Genomic DNA, 17,354 nt, shown 5'->3' on the forward strand with positions numbered 1-17,354 from the left:
TATAATATTGTTTTTTTTGTTGTGAGCCGCCCCGAGTCTTCGGAGAGGGGCGGCATACAAATCTAATTAATAATAATAATAATAATAATAATAATAATAATAATAATAATAATAATAAAAAATAACTCACTTCAGATTGTGCCCCCTTGTCCTCGTGTTCACTTTCCTATTAAAAACACTTCCCTCCTGAACCTTATTTAACCCTTTAATATATTTAAATGTTTTAGTCATGTCCCCCCTTTTGCTTAACATAAAACCATAAAACAGCTTGCTTGCTTTTGGCTTAGAAAAAGTGATGGGGAAACTTTTTTCCCTCCGGTGCCGAAAGAGCGTGGGTGCGTGCTGTCGCAAATGCATGTGCCCAAACTCATCATTCAATGCCTCGGGAGGGTGAAAACAGCTTCCCCTGCCTCCTGGAGGACCTCTGGAGGTCAAAAATGGCCTGTTTTCCAACTTCTAGTGGGCCCAGTAAAGTTGTTGACCTACAGATCTACAGTCAGCTTCAGTGGCCTGCAGTACAGCACTCTACCTGCTGGGCCACCCCAGCTCAAATATACATTTATTAATAATAATAGTAGTTGGAGTGAAAAAGTAAAAAATAAAGATATTTCTTGGTGATAAATGGGTTGAGGGAAAATAGATATAGGATTAGATACATAAATAAGATCAATGTATGTGACTTGTCTATAATAATATGCTAAAAATAGTTGTGAGCACAATAGGAAATGTAGCACAGATTTGCTACACAAATGTCCATTGTTTAAATTTCTTTTGTTTTGTGTGTTATGTATACATGTGTATAAATAAAACTTATTTTTTAATTTTTTTTTTAAAAAAGTAACTTTTCTTAGTAACAGAAATTTTGGCCTCAATTGTGGTAGTGCATACTATACTGGTATGTAAGGTCTGATAAGAGATCGTTTCACAAAATTTCCCAGACTTCACTGAGATACATGAATGTATTAATGCATTTAAAGGTACTTAGGACTGGTTTGCTAAGTTCGGAATGAACAGCATCTACCTAATATGCAACAAGTCCTTTCTTTCTTTCTTTCTTTCTTCCTTCCTTCCTTCCTTCCTTCCTTTCTTCCTTCCTTCTTTCTTGTTTCCTTCCTTTCTTTCTTGCTTCCTTCCTTGCTTGCTTGCTTGCTTGCTTGCTTCCTTCCTTCCTTTCTTGCTTCCTTGCTTCCTTTCTTCCTTCCTTCCTTCCTTCCTTCCTTTCTTCCTTTCTTCCTTCCTTTCTTCCTTTCTTCCTTCCTTCCTTCCTTCTTTCTTGTTTCCTTTCTTTCTTTCTTGCTTGCTTCCTTTCTTCCTTCCTTTCTTGCTTGCTTGCTTGCTTGCTTGCTTGCTTCCTTGCTTCCTTCCTTTCTTCCTTCCTTCCTTCCTTCCTTCCTTCCTTCCTTCCTTTCTTTCTTTTATAGGGAAGGGTAAAAATAGAAGCTTGGCTTTTTATCTTCAGAAAACGCCCTCTGCCCAAACTGACATTTCTGAGTTGTAACGCGACAACTTGTCCTGTCGAGCAAAATTGCTCCCTGTTTATATTCAGGATTGACTTGCGAGGCAGGTTAAAGAGAGATGTCGTACCAATTTCCAAAGTGAATTTTCCTTCCCCGGGCAAGTCTGATGAAGTTTACATTGATGAGAATTGCTTTCTTGTCTCACGCTTGTAAGACTACCCAAGAGTTGGTAACAATTTGTGCAAAGACAACTAAGTGAAGGAAGAAAGAAGCTGGTTCGTTGCCTTAAACGTGCTTGGACAGGTTATTGTTGAAGATCACTGTGTGAAGTCAGGAACCTAACCAGTGAAATATTGGGCATAAATCCAGCGTTCAGTGTGTAGGCGGAAGAACAAACTAAAATTGTTCTTCCCCTCTTTTCAAACCTGGTTTAATTTCCCTTCAAATGTATTGTTTGGGGAATTGGGCCCCAAAAAAGGTACAGCATCACAAATCTGTTTCACAGCATCGATGTCTTGGGCCAGCTCCAAACTTAATACCTTTCTTGATATATTTCAAGTATTTGTATCTTGTCTTGGGTGTGGTGGTGGGGAGAATTAAAGCATCACAAGAGAGTGATTCAGTGTGGATGATAAAACACACTAAACTGGAAATCTTCGTTTAGGGCAAAAGAATGAAACCTTACATCGCAGCTGTAGTGAAACCAGGAGTGTCCAATCTTGCAACTATAAGACTTATTTATTTATTCATTCATTCATTCATTCATTCATTCATTCATTCATTCAATTTTTATGCCGCCCTTCTACTTAGACTCAGGGCAGCTTACAACATGTTAGCAATAGCACTTTTTTAACAGAGCTAGGCTATTGCCCCCACAATCTGGGTCCTCATTTGACCCACCTCGGAAGGATGGAAGGCTGAGTCAACCTTGAGCCGGGGATGAGATTAGAACCACTGACCTTCAGATCTACTTGTGAACTCCAACTCCCAGAATTCCCCAACCGGTTCCACTATGTTGACTGGGGGAATTCTGGGAGTTGAAGTCCACAAAAGCTGCCAAGGTTGGAGACCCCTGAGTCAAATGATGAAGGTATGCAAAGCAATTAGCTGTTTAGCAATTAGGGTTTCTTAAAATAATCTTGGTGACTTAGCAACTTGACAACAACTGATGTTTTACTCCACTTCTGTGACTGATGCTTAACGTATTAGCTTCTCACACATGTCTATAGAACCTTTAGAAAGGTTCTTTTTTTAAAATAAAATAATCTTTATTAGTTTAATACATTAAAGAAAAAAAACAAAAACAAACGAGAAACTAACAAAACATTACACACACACAATAAGCAAAATGAGTGGTCAACTGTATTACTGACTGCTAAAACTGTGACCTTTCAAAATTTGTTGTATATACAGTGATACCTCGTCTTGCGAACCCTTCTTCATAGCAACTTTTTATGATATGAACACCGAGTTTAAGATTTTTTTGCCTCTTCTTCCGAACTACTTTCACCTTACGAACCTGAGCCGCTGCCGCTGGTATGCCCCGCCTCTGGACTTCCGTTGCCAGCCGAAGCGCTGGGATTTCCCTGAGCCTCCCCTCGCTGGGAATCCCCGCCTCCAGACTTCCGTTGCCAGCCGAAGCGCCCGTTCTTGCGTAGCTGGGATTCCCCCGGGACTCCCCTCGCTGGGATTCCCTTCATTTTTGCCGTCGCTGCTTTGAATCCCAGCAAGGGGAGGCTCAGGGGAATCCCAGCAATGCAAGAACGGGCGCTTCGGCTGGCAACGGAAGTCTGGAGGCGGGGATTCCCAGCGGTGCAAGGCGAAAGGGGTGACTTTTAGGATGGGGTTGCACGCATTATTTGATTTTACATTGATTGATTCGTCTTACAAACTTTTCTACTTACGAACCTGGTCACGGAACGAATGAAGTTCGTAAGACGAGGTATCACTGTATATCTTAATTATTTTTACAATTCACAATTTATCAGATAATCATCAATCAACAAGATTCTGTGTTTGCAGAGTTGATTTATTTACTTACTTGTTGATTGATTGATTGATTGATTGATTGGACATGTATGCCGCCCCTCTCTGCAGACTCGGGGCGGCTAACAACAGGATTCACCCTGTTAAAAGGGCTTCCAATGTCACCCAGTGTAATGGCTTTCTCTTTCTTCCCAGCTGAATTATCTCAGGTGATTAACAGTGGGGTCCCGTTGCTGAAGCCTTCACCGCCTCTGCCTCCCAAGAGGGGCCTTCCGCTGAATGTAGAATCGGCCATTGCTCCCAAATCCCCAACCGAGAGGGTCATGCCCTCCTTCTATCCTTCCTCGCTACCTCCACACATGATCTCGACTCTCCCTCCGGCTGGTCCTCCATCTTCCCTGCCTGCCCGCATGCCATTGGAACCCTCCAACGCTCCGTTGCCCGCCTCCCTCTATGGGTCAGAGCCTCCCTTTCCGATGGAACTACGAATGGACAGCCCACAAGAAGGTCTCCCCATGATGGATCCAGCCAAGAGGGCCGCCGAGATGGGATTGGGAGAACCCCAGGGGCTTCCTCGCTTATCCCAGGTCCCGCTGCACATCCGCATCCAGCAGGCGTTGAGTAGCCCTTTGCCAGCAACCCCGCCGGCCGAAGGCTCCCACAGGGCTCACTCGCTGCTTTTTGAGAACGACGGCTCCGGCGAGGATAATGGAGCAGCAGGCAGGACGAGGTCTCTACCTGTGACCATAGAGCTGCTGAAAGTGTGAGTCACGCTTTGGTTCGCTAGTCAGAAGCCAGGTGTGGTCAGGTTGCTCCCCCCCCCTTTTTAGGGGAAGGTTTGGTAGGGAAGGTTTGCCTATTTGCCGATGACTCTAAAGTGTGCAATAGGGTTGATGTTCCTGGAGGCGTCTGTAATATGGTAAATGATTTAGCTTTACTAGATAAATGGTCAAAGCAATGGAAACTGCAGTTTAATGTTTCCAAATGTAAAATGATGCACTTGGGGAAAAGGAATCCTGAATCTGAGTATTGCATTGGCAATTCTGTGTTAGCAAAAACTTCAGAAGAGGAGGATTTAGGGGTAGTGATTTCTGACAGTCTCAGAATGGGTGAGCAGTGTGGTCGGGCGGTAGGGAAAGCGAGTAGAATGCTTGGCTGCATAGCTAGAGGTATAACAAGCAGGAAGAGGGAGATTATGATCCCACTATATAGAGTGCTGGTGGGACCACATTTGGAATACTGTGTCCAGTTCTGGAGACCAGGTTCTTAAATAGAAAAGTTTGTAAGAAGAAGCAATTTTTCCCATAGGAATCAATGTAAAAGCAAATAATGGGTGTGATTGGGCAAACCACAGGGAGGGTGGAGGCCCTGTTTCCTCCCAGGAGATTCCTAGAGAGGCCCCACGGAGGCTTCTCCCTGCCTTTTCTGTCCCTGTTTCCTCCCAGGAGATTCCTAAAAAGGCCCCACAGAGGCTTCTCCCCATCTTTTCCGGTCCTGTTTCCTCCCAGGAGATTCCTAGAGAGGCCCCACAGAGGCTTCTCCCCATCTTTTCCAGTCCTGTTTCCTCCCAGGAGATTCCTAGAGAGGCCCCATGGAGGCTTCTCCCCACCTTTTCCAGCCCTGTTTCCTCCCAGGAGATTCCTAGAGAGGCCCCACAGAGGCTTCTCCCCATCTTTTCCGGTCCTGTTTCCTCCCAGGAGATTCCTAGAGAGGCCCCACGGAGGCTTCTCCCCGCCTTCTCCGGCCCTGTTTCCTCCCAGACATTCCTAGAGAGGCCCCACGGAGGCTTCTCCCCGCCTTTTCCAGTTACAGTTTCGGAGCCTCGGGTTTGTAAGTGGAAAATGGTTCTTGAGAAGAGGCAAAAAAACCTTGAACGCCCGGTTCTTATCTAGAAAAGTTTGTAAGTAGAGGTGTTTGTAGGTAGAGGTACCACTGTAGTTGTTATTATTGTATAATGGGAATAACTGTGTGCCTTTGACTTTTCAGTCCAGACGACGAAGAAGAGGAGGAGGAGGAGGAGGAAGATGGCTCCGGAGATGCCTGCCCTTCCAACCACCATGTGTACATTGGAGAGGCCCCAATGGTTGCGGTTATTCCCAGGCTGATCCTGCAGCCGGTGCAGGACGAAGACGAAGGGCCGAGCGATTCAGATTCAGAGGGACCTGTCTTGTACAGGGAGGAAGAGGAGGAGGAGGAAGATGAAGACGAAAGCCAGAATAGTAAGAGTCTCTCTCTCTCCCCTCCCCTGCCTTCAGGATCACATTTGTCAGATATTATCTATCTCTCCTATCAGGGAATTCGTGAAAAAAAACCCAGAATAAATCAAGGAAAAAACCCAAACTGTATTAAAATGTTTAAAAGTCAGGGAAAAATCATGTAAAAAACCAACAACAATAGATCGCGCTGCCTGGCAGAGTCAAGTGAAAATTAGCATAAATGTGGCAACAACTTGTTTCCTTAGCAAGTTTTATAATAATAATAATAATTTATTTATTTATTTTATTTATTTATTAGATTTGTATGGCGCCCCTCTCCGGAGACTCGGAGCGGCTCACAACAACAAAATACAGTACAAATCTAATGATTAAAATAACAGTTTAAAACCCATTAATATAAAAAAACAATCATATATCCCAAACAAACCATACATAAAATGGAACGGCCCAGGGGAATCAATTTCCCCATGCCTGACGGCAGAGGTGGGTTTTAAGGAGTTTGCGAAAGGCAAGGAGGGTGGGGGCAGTCCTGATCTCCGGGGGGAGCTGATTCCAGAGGGTTGGGGCCGCCACAGAGAAGGCTCTTCCCCTGGGGCCTGCCAGACGACATTGCTTTGTCGACGGGACCCAGAGAAGGCCAACTCTGTGGGACCTAATCGGTCGCTGGGAATTGTGCGGCAGAAGGCGGTCCCGGAGATATTCTGGTCCAATGCCATGAAGGGCTTTATAGGTCATAACCAACACTTTGAATTGTGACCGGAAACTGATCGGCAACCAATGCAGACTGCGGAGTGTTGGAGTGATATGGGCATATTTGGGAAAGCCCATGATTGCTCTCGCAGCTGCATTCAAAGATAGCCCCATGTAGAGAGCATTACAGTAGTGGAGCCTCGAGGTGATGAGGGCATGAGTGACTGTGAGCAGTGACCCCCGATCCAAATAGGGCCGCAACTGGTGCACCAGGCGAATCTGGGCAAACGCCCCCCTCGCCACAGCTGAAAGATGTTTCTCTAATGTGAGCTGTGGATCAAGGAGGACGCCCAAGTTGCGGACCCTCTCTGAGGGGGTCAATGATTCTCCCCCCAGGGTAATGGACGGACAGATGGAATTGTCCTTGGGAGGCAAAACCCACAGCCACTCCGTCTTGTCTGGGTTGAGTTTGAGTCTGTTGACACCCATCCAGGCCCTAACAGCCCCCAGGCACCGGCACATCACTTCCACTGCTTCACTGACTGGACATGGGGTGGAGATGTATAACTGGGTATCATCGGCATTTTGATGATACCTCACCCCATGCCCTTGGATGTTTGCTAAAGGCAAGGAGGGTGGGAGCAGTTCTGATCTCCGGGGGGAGTTGATTCCAGAGGGTCGGGGCCGCCACAGAGAAGGCCCTTCCCCTGGGGCCTGCCAGACGACATTGTTTCGTCGACGGGACCCGGAGAAGGCCAACTCTGTGGGACATAACCGGTCACTGGGATTCGTGCAGCAGAAGGAGGTCCCGGAGATATTCTGGTCCGATGCCATGTTGTTATTGTTATTATTAATTATCTTGTTCTCCCCAGCGGCCCTGGCCAATAAAGTCAAGAGGAAAGACACCTTGGCCATGAAATTGGGAAACATGGCTGCCCGGCAGGAGTTGCCCCGAGAGAGCACCTTTCCTCGGAAGACCAAGGAAGAGTGGAACGAAATTCGACAGCAGATTGGGACGACGCTCATCAGGTGAGATGGCTTCAAGTCAGGTTAAAGCAAGCGCCTGGGGGACTCGTGACATGTCGTGAAGAGTTTGGGCGTTATCCGCAAGGGTCAGTGGATGGTTTGCACATGGTTTGGCTGGGATCGGGGCTCCCGTAGCAGTAGAAATGGAGATGGACATGCACCTCTGAGCCCCTGATGCGTGCGCATGTGCGCCCGCGCGAGATTTGGTTCCTGCGCATGCGCAGCAAGCAAAATTTTGCACCAGGACGTGAGATTTTGCTGATTTTCGGCGATAATCTGGACCATGGATTGCAGCAAAGAGATTTAGGGAAATCCTAATGTCAATATGCTGTTTAGTGTATCTATCTATCTATCTATCTATCTATCTATCTATCTATCTATCTATCTATCTATCTATCTATCTATCTATCTATCTATCTGTCATCTATCTATCTATCTATCTATCTATCTGTCATCTATCTATCTATATCTATCTATCTATCTATCTATCTATCTATCTATCTCTATATATCTATCTATCTATCTATCTATCTATCTGTCATCTATCTATCTATCTATCTATCTATCTATCTATCTATCTATCTGTCATCTATCTATCTATCTATCTATCTATCTGTCATCTATCTATCTATATCTATCTATCTATCTATCTATCTATCTATCTATCTCTATATATCTATCTATCTATCTATCTATCTATCTGTCATCTATCTATCTATCTATCTATCTATCTATCTATCTATCTATCTGTCATCTATCTATCTATCTATCATCTATCTATCTATCTATCTATCTATCTATCTATCTATCTATCTATCTATCTATCTATCTAATCTCTCTCTCTCTCTCTGTCTTTCTCTCTCTCTCTCTCTCTGACCTTCTATCTATCTATCTATCTATCTATCTATCTATCTATCTATCTATCTATCTATCTATCTCCATCTCTCTCTCTTTTTCTATCCCTGTCTGTCTGTCTGTCTTTCTCTCTCTCTCTCGTCTATCTATCTCTCTATCCATTTCTCTCTATCTGTTTCTCTCTTTCTTTCTCTCTCTCTCTCTGTCTACCTACACACACACACACATACACCTCTCTCTCTCTCTCTCTCTCTCTCTCTCTCTCTCTATCTATCTCCATCTCTCTCTCTTTCTCTATTCCTGTCTGTCTTTCTCTCTCTCTCTTTCTCTATCTCCATCTCTATCTATCTTTCTCTATCCCTATCTTCCTGTCTGTCTGTCTCTCTCTCGTCTATCTATCTCTCTATCTATTTCTCTATCTATCTCTCTATCTCTGTCTGTCTGTCTGTCTGTCTGTGTCTGTCTGTCTACCTCCACACACACCCCTAAATAGACTGGGACCTCTTGATGGATTTCCATAAGTCGGCAAGAGTTTCTATTCTTTCAGTTGCTTCACCATAGCAACCAGAATAATAATAATAATAATAATAATAATAATAATAATAATAATAAAATTTTCGATCAAAGACCATCAATATAATATTAATAATAATTAAAAGGAAAAAGAACAGGAAGCAGGACTTTTGGCTGAGCAACCAAGATTGACCCATTGTAACTATACAAGAGATGTACATATCTCGCTACCAAGGCACACATTTGTGACGAATCGCCACTGCTGCTACGCAGAATCTGGCCACCGGTGCCGTGATCCTGGCCTGCTCATCCCCAAGCAACCACCAGAGATAGGCAACGTCCAAGCGGCCAGGATATCCCTCAATAAGTGGTAGAATATGCTTCCTCCTAATCTCAGGAGCATCTCAGGAGCATGTGTCCCTCAGTCTCCACCTCTCCTGAGCCACAAGGGCAAAATCGTTCAGTGGCTGGAGTCTTTTCATAGCAACCAGAATAAAGTACTTTCTGTTTGCTTTTCTTTCTAAATTAGGCTGTCAAATGTTTGCATGAAAGGGCCATAAATTCATTTTTGCTGATGTAAGCAAATCTGACTCTTTAATTCTTAACTTGAAGGGTTTCTACTCCACCAGATGCGGACGATAGACTTTGAGTCTCCAGAGTTTTGGCTCCCAACAGCTTTTCTGCACCACTGGAGTCTTCCCAGCTCTTTTACAGTGTTTTGTATCATTTACAGGGGAAAGGTTTCCTTCGGGAAGATAGGACTGTTCCATATTTTGGCTTCCAGAGCAAAAAAAACAGTTTTGGAATGGGAGGTGGGCCCATGTAGCACCTGTCACATCAGCCACATCATTCCCAGCTATTCTGCAGCTGGGTCCCACAACCCCCATATAATCCTGCATTGTTGGAAGCCCAGCTGGATTGGGAGAATAGCAAACCAGTGCAGGGTCCAGGCCCTTACACTTTCTGGAGCTAAGGTCTCCAACTTTAAGATTTGTGGACTTCAACTCCCAGAATCCTCCAGTCAGGTCTGCTATGTTGGCTGGAGACTTCTGGGAATTGAAGTCCACAAGTCGCCAAGGTTGGAGACCTCTGTTCCAGAGCATCTTGTTTGCCTTCAAAGCCAAAATACTTATTATTATTATTATTATTATTATTATTATTATTATTATTATTATTTGGATTTGTATGCCGCCCCTCTCCGCAGGCTCGGGGCGGCTAACAACAATGATACTTTATTTATTTATTTATTAATCAGATTTGTATGCCGCCCCTCTCCGCAGACTCGGGGCGGCTCACAGCAATAATAGTACAATGTAAACAAATCTAATATTTAAATTAATTTACAACCCCAATTTAGAAACCAATCATACATACTAACATAACATGCATAAATTTTTATAAGCCTAGGGGGAGGGAAAGTCTCAATTCCCCCATGCCTGACGACAGAGGTGGGCTTTAAGGAGATTACGAAAGGCGAGGAGGGTGGGGACAACTCTGATATCTGTGGGGAGTTGGTTCCAAAGGGTCGGGGCCGCCACAGAGAAGGCTCTTCTCCTGGGTCCCACCAAACGACATTGTTTAGTTGACGGGATCCGGAGAAGGCCCACTCTGTGGGACCTAACTGGTCGCTGGGATTCGTGCTGCAGAAGGCGGTCCCTGAGATAATCTGGTCCGGTGCCATGAAGGGCTTTATAGGTCATAACCAACACTTTGAATTGTGACCGGAAACTGTTTGGCAACCAATGCAGACTGCGGAGTGTTGGTGTGACATGGGCGTATTTAGGGAAGCCCACGATAGCTCTCGCAGCTGCATTCTTTATTTTAAAAAGTCGATATTTTTTTCCATGACTGCTACTAGTACGAGAGCTTGTTTTTATATATTTTTCCTTGCCTAAAAAAATGTTTTTCTTTTTAAACAACCCACAAGGCGATTAAGCCAGAGACCAACGGCAGAAGAACTAGAACAAAGGAACATACTTCAGCGTAAGTAATGGCTACTCAAGACCTCCCTTGTGCTTGTCTACCAGATAGTTGATGCTTCTGTTGTACAGATGCTCCTCAACTTGATTTGGGATGGGAATTCCCATTGCTAAGCAAGGCAGCTCTTCATTCAGCCATCCCTGATTTTATGACAATTTTTGCCCTGATTCTTAAGCAAATCACCGCAACTGTTTAGTGAATCACATTGTAGTTAAAAAAAATTTTTTCCCTTAATTTTATTTTTATAATTTTATTGATGTATTTAATGTTTTTTTTTCATTTGTATTGTATTTATGACTTTTGTTAGCTGGTCAGAGTCCGTTTTGGAGTGGTGCAGATAAATGCAATACATACATACATACATACATACATACATACATACATACATACATACATACATCTGATTTTCCCTCTCCAGCAATTGACTTTGCTTGCTGGAAGCCATCTGGATAGGTTACAAATGCACTTGCTGGGTCAGTGCGATTGCTTGACCCAAGGACACTGCAACGTTAATACAATGGTGCCTGTACTTTCAAACTTAATTCGTTCTGTGACCAGGTTCTTAAGTAGAAAGGTTTGTAAGATTCCCATAGGAATCAATGTAAAAGCAAATAATGCATGCGATTGGGGAAACCACAGGTAGGGTGGAGGCCCTGTTTCCTCCCAGGAGATTCCTAGAGAGCTCAGAGGCTTCTCCTTGCCTTTTCCGGCCCTGTTTCCTCCCAGGAGATTTCTAGTGTGGTTCCACAGAAGCTTCTCCCTGCCTTTTCCAGCCCTGTTTCCTTCCAGGAGATTCCTAGAGAGGCCCTACGGAGGCTTCTCCTTGCTTTTTCCGGCCCTGTTTCCTCCCAGGAGATTCCTAGAGAGCTCAGAGGCTTCTCCTTGCCTTTTCCGGCCCTGTTTCCTCCCAGGAGATTCCTAGAGAGATCCCACAGAGGCTTCACCCCACCTTTTCCGGCCCTGTTTCCTCCCAGGAGATTCCTAGAGAGGCCCCACGGAGGCTTCTCCCTGCCTTTTCCAGTTACAGTTTTGTAGGCTGGAGTTTGTAAGTGGAAAATGGTTCTTGAGAAGAGGCAAAAAAATCTTGAACACCCGGTTCTTATCTAGAAAAGTTCGTAAGTAGAGGCATTCTTAGGTAGTGATTAATTGTTTATGTTTATTAATTGTATATTAATTGTTTAATGATTAATTGTTCTCACTGTCAGGAAATTGCTTTGGAGAATAGCCTGACTCCTCCTTCTTTGTGGCAACCCCTGAGATATTGGAACACTGCTATCATGTCTCCCGGATCCTTCTTTTCATTAAATTAACCATGCCCAATTCCAGCATCTGTTCTCTGTATGTTTTAGCCTATGTATTATGAGATCTTTCCGACGCAATTCCCAATATCTCCTGTTCACAAGACTAATCTTACGGAAACTATTTGCTCAACCCGTGCATACCTTCAGGGTTAATCTTCTGAGACCTTATCGACTCATAGTTCACATGAAACTAACCCGGAAAGAGATTTCAGCATCTTTTCTTTTCTGATTTGGCAGAAAAAAACGAGGCTGACCGCCAGGCTGAGAAGAGGGAGATAAAAAGGAGGCTGACTCGGAAGGTATGAGATGCTTTTCCCGTACATCTGTAGGAGGTGACCCTAGAGCAGTGATGGCGAACCCATGGCACAGGTGCCACAGGTGGCACGCAGAGCCATATCTGCTGGCACGCGAGCCATTGCGCTAGCTCAGCTCCAACGTGCCTGTGCAGTGCCGGCCAGCTGATTTTTGGCTCACACAGAGGCTCTGGGAGGCCGTTTTTGGCTTCCAGAGAGCCTCCGGGGGGATGGGGGAGGGTGTTTTTACCCTCCCGGCTCCAAGGAAGCCTTTGGAGCCTGGGGAGGGCGAAACACGAGCCTACTGGGCCCACCTGAAGTTGGGAAACAGGCCATTTCTAGCCTCCAGAGGGTGTCCGTGGGGGGCGGAGGCAGGGTAAGCTATTTTCGCTCTCTCCAGGCATTTGTTTGTTGATTTGATTTGATTTGATTTGATTTGATTTGATTTGATTTGATTTGATTTGATTTGATTTGATTTGATTTGAATGCCGCCCTTCTCCGCAGACTCGGGGCGGCTAACAACAGTAACAAAACAGTATAATCCAATACTAAAAACAGTTAAAACCCATTATTATAAAAACCAAACATACATACAGACATACCATGCATAGAATTGTAAAGGCCTAGGGGGAGAGTGTATCTGAATTCCACCATGCTTGGTGGCAGAGGTGGGTTTTAAGCAGCTTACGAAAGGCAAGGAGGGTGGGGGCAATTCTAATCTCTGGGGGGAGTTGGTTCCAGAGGGCCGGGGCCGCCTCAGAGAAGGCTCTTCCCCTGGGTCCCGCCAACCGACATTGTTTGGTTGACGCGACCCGGAGAAGACCCACTCTGTGGGACCTAACTGGTCGCTGGGATTCGTGCAGCAGAATGAGGGTTTTGCTCAATATATCTCCAATTTCCTCAAACTGGTGCCCTACAGAAGCATTTTGGAGCTTTGAAAAAACCCAAACCAGTTGGTCATCCCAGTAAGTTTGAAGGCTGCTGGTTTGAGGAAACGAGACAGGCAGAGGCTTATTTTCAAAATTTAACCCTGGAGGTTAAAGGAAATGGAAGTTCCTTTCCTAAATTGTTGTAACACCGCTATTTGCAAGAGTGTTAGCTAGTCACTGCCATGTGAGAATGATGGGTTTGGTGTACTCATGGCTTTCGAATGAAATCTTTGCAACTTAGTCTTGCAAAAGTATCGTAAGTCTTTCTCATAGGACAATTGCACACAAGCATTTCTACCTTCCTGTATTACTGCCCGCGTGCAATGCCCAGGAAGTATGACATTGCACAGATTTATTTATTTTATTATTATTATTATTATTATTATTATTATTATTATTATTAATAATAATAATTGGATTTGTATGCCGCCCCTCTCCTTAGACTCGGGGCGGCTAACAACAGTAGTAAAACAGCATATAACAATCCAATATTAAAACAGCTAAAAACCCTTATTTTAAAACCAATCATACATACAAACATACCATACATAAATTGTAGAAGCCTAGGGAGAAAGAATATCTCAGTTCCCCCATGCCTGACGACAGAGGTGGGTTTTAAGAAGCGTACGAAAGGCAAGAAGGGTGAGGGCTATTCTAATCTCTGGGGGGAGTTGGTTCCAGATATAAAGCCCTACATGGCACCGGACCAGAATACCTCCGGAACTGACTTCTGCCGCACAAATCCCAGCGGCCGATGAGGTCCCACAGAGTCGGCCTTCTCCGGGTCCCGTCGACTAAACAATGTCGTCTGGCGGGCCCCAGGGGAAGAGCCTTCTCTGTGGCGGCCCCGGCCCTGTGGAATCAACTCCCCCCAGAGATCAGAACTGCCCCCACCCTCCTTGTCTTTTGCAAATTACTTAAGACCCACCTATGTCGCCAGGCATGGGAGAATTGAGACATCTCCCCCAGGCTTTTATAGTTTTATCTATGGTATGCATGTGTTGCATGGTTTTTAAGTGATGCGTTTTTTAGATGCTTTTTAAATATTAGATTTGTTGACATTGTCACGCTGTTTTTTAATTGTTGTGAGCTGCCCTGAGTCTTCGGAGAGGGGCGGCATACAAATCTAATAAATTATTATTTGTTCTGTCGGGCTCTCTGGTAGAATCCTCCCGAAAATTCACAGGTACAAATTTCAGACACACACACGTTTGAAAATTCAAAACAATGTTCTTTATAACGAAAATTCAAATAAACTAAGCACTCTTTTTGTATAGCACTTTGCTTTGCTTTAGTTTCAAAGCGGGGGAAAATCAATACACAAAGGTCGAAGTCAGCAAGACAGACACGAAACACAACGATCAGATAATCCTCCACAATGGCCAAACCCACAGGCTGCTCTTTATAGCAGCCTCACTAATGACCCCAGCCCCACCCAACCACAGGTGGCCTCATTTTCTTTGATAATAATCTCTCAGTTGTTGCTGCCTATGCATCGCTCTCCGCATGAGTGGCTGTATCATTAACTCTTGTTCCGAATCCAAGAAGGAGCTAGAGAATTGATCTCCTTCTGAGCTGTCTGCCACACTCTCCTCCTCCCTGTCACTCATGTCTTCTTGGTCAGAGGAGCCTTCATCATCAGATTCCACCGGGAGCAAAACAGGCCTGCAGCATGTGGATGTCTCCCCCACATCCACAGTCCTTGGGGCAGGAGCTGGGCCAGAGCTAACCACAACAATTATTATTATTATTATATCGAGTCAGAGCATTGTTGGACTCACTTCGACTTGCATAGCAGAGTATCACGTGTTGATTTTAGCACATGGATTTTCCCTACTCTCTTCTCTCTGCCTTCTAGCTTAGCCAAAGGCCCACGGTAGCTGAACTGCAGGCCAGAAAGATCCTGAGGTTTCATGAATACGTGGAGGTCACTGATGCCCATGACTACGACAGGAGAGCAGACAAGCCATGGACAAAACTCACCCCTGCTGACAAGGTAAAAATGGCAAAGCAAAAGTCAAAATTAACCCAGTTAAGAACACGCTGTTCAGCTTCCCTCTGTTTATTTCATTTATGTATTTATTCGATTTTTTTTTATCCCTCCCTTCTCCTTAGACTCAGGGCGGCTTACAACATGTTAGCAATAGCACTTTTTAAAAACAGAGCCAGCCTATGGCCCCCACCATTCGGGTCCTCATTTTACCCACGTCGGAAGGATGGAAGGCTGAGTCAACCTTGAGTCGGTGATGAGATTTGAACCACTGACCTGCAGATCTAGCAGTCAGCTTTAGTGGCCTGCAGTACTGCACTTAAATTTCTGTTAAAAAAAAGGTAGTTTAAAAAAAATATCAAATAACAGAATTTAAAAAACATTAAAATTATGTCAAGTTTTGATGTGATTTGAACATGTTCAAACATTATGAAGCCAAAAAGTCAGGTGTTTCCATTTTTTTGTCCACCCCTGTATATAAGTCTAAGTGCTATTGCGTTCTACTTTCCTTCCTTCCCTTCCCCTCCCTCCCAGTGGTTAGAATACAGTATTGCAGACTAATTCTGCCCACTGCCAGGAGTTCGATCCTCATTGGCTTAAGGTTGACTCAACCTTCCACCCTTCCGAGGTGGGTAAAATGAGGACTCAGATTGTTGGGGGGCAATAGACTGACTCTGTAAAACCGCTTACCGAGGGCTGTAAAGCACTTTGAAACGGTATCTTAAGTCAAAGTACTATTGCAGTTGTTAACTTAGTCACAAGGATGCTAAGTGAATACAGCTTCCCCATTGACTTTGCTGGTCCGTCACGGTGGACTGTTTTGAGAGTGTCCAACGACCATCAAACACCGGGAACTGATGGGATTTCTCTGCTCTTTTATGTAGGCTGCCATCCGGAAGGAGCTGAACGAATTCAAGAGCTCGGAGATGGAGGTTCACGAAGAGAGCAAGCAGTTCACTCGGTACGTTACGGGGCGGTTGCTTGGGTGGACTCTCCATCCATAAGCAGGAGGGTCAGGTTCAGGGCACACCATGTGCAGGATTTAGCTTCTGACCTGCTTTAGATCTTTTTATAGTGGTACCTCTACTAAAGAACTTAATTTATTCCTTGACCAGGTTCTTAAGTCGAATGCACTAGCAATTTTTCCCGTAGGAATCAATGTAAAAGCAAATAATGTGTGCAAACCCATTAGGAAAGAAATAAAAGCTTGGAATTTGGGTGGGAGGAGGAAGAGGAGGAAGACAGTCGCTGCCGAGGGAAGAAGGGGAGGTGAGGGGAATCCAAAAAATCCAATAGTTTAAGGCTTTAAAGAAGAAGAAAAAAAGACTCTGAGGTGGCAAGGAATAGCACGCGCCTTCCCTACACCCAGTACCTCCCATACACTGCGCCAGAGAGAGAAACCCAGGCAGGTAAGAGGGGGGAACCTCCCGCTCCTTTGACCAAAAAGTGGCTGCTGCTGCTACCTGCTTCCTCTTCCTTCCCATGCTGAAGGGCTGCCCTCTCCTCTCGCTCACTCGCTTTGTAGGTGGCGCCTTTTCTTCACTGTGGTGACTCCTTGGTTTGGCTGAAGCTGAGTTGATCTGGCGGGAGCGAAGCGCCCCCTTTTGCCTTTCCATGCCCAGATGCTCCAGGAGACAACCTCACGCCGGGCATATGGGAGACAGCATGAGGGAGTCATCACAGCGAAGTGATTTATTCCCTCTCCAAGCGCCCAGAAAAAGGAAAATGCCCCCTTCGCTCATAGCTGCCAAAGCCTCCTTAAGTGCCACCAGAAGGCTCCTCTGGCAGCTGAGAAAAGTCCGAGATGGCCAGGATTAAAGGGAGAATGGCAGGAAACTGACCGGGCCTTCATGCCGCTCTCAAATTTCCTGGGAAATTTTTCCAGGCTCGGGTTCTTAAGTAGAAAATGGTTCTGAAGAAGAGGCAGAAAAATCTTGAACACCCGGTTCTTATCTAGAAAAGTTCTTAAGTAGAGGCGTTCTTACGTAGAGGCTTACCACGGTATTTGGAGTTAGTTGTTCTGCTAGCTGAACTACGGTCATGCAAGAGGGGTTAGCTGTAATGAGCACAATCTAGTTTTTGGCAGATTTATTTGGAAGCAAGGCTGGAAGAGTGTTT

General features: G+C 44.9%; 1 protein-coding gene across 4 annotated transcripts in view; it reads left to right on the forward strand.

Annotated features, from left to right (window-relative positions):
- Window positions 1-17,354, forward strand: part of PHACTR4 (phosphatase and actin regulator 4) — a 112,697-nt gene that overhangs the window by 92,637 nt on the left and 2,706 nt on the right. For all 4 annotated transcript variants that reach the window (XM_070764447.1, XM_070764449.1, XM_070764446.1 and 1 more), the window contains 7 exons: window positions 3,639-4,206; window positions 5,430-5,662; window positions 7,222-7,378; window positions 10,671-10,726; window positions 12,262-12,323; window positions 15,105-15,242; window positions 16,121-16,197. In XM_070764447.1, coding sequence (XP_070620548.1) covers window positions 3,639-4,206; window positions 5,430-5,662; window positions 7,222-7,378; window positions 10,671-10,726; window positions 12,262-12,323; window positions 15,105-15,242; window positions 16,121-16,197 — 1,291 coding nt within the window. The remainder of the gene's footprint in view (window positions 1-3,638; window positions 4,207-5,429; window positions 5,663-7,221; window positions 7,379-10,670; window positions 10,727-12,261; window positions 12,324-15,104; window positions 15,243-16,120; window positions 16,198-17,354) is intronic.

Source organism: Erythrolamprus reginae, chromosome 11 (assembly GCF_031021105.1).
Source record: "Erythrolamprus reginae isolate rEryReg1 chromosome 11, rEryReg1.hap1, whole genome shotgun sequence".
Taxonomy (NCBI): domain Eukaryota; kingdom Metazoa; phylum Chordata; class Lepidosauria; order Squamata; family Dipsadidae; genus Erythrolamprus; species Erythrolamprus reginae.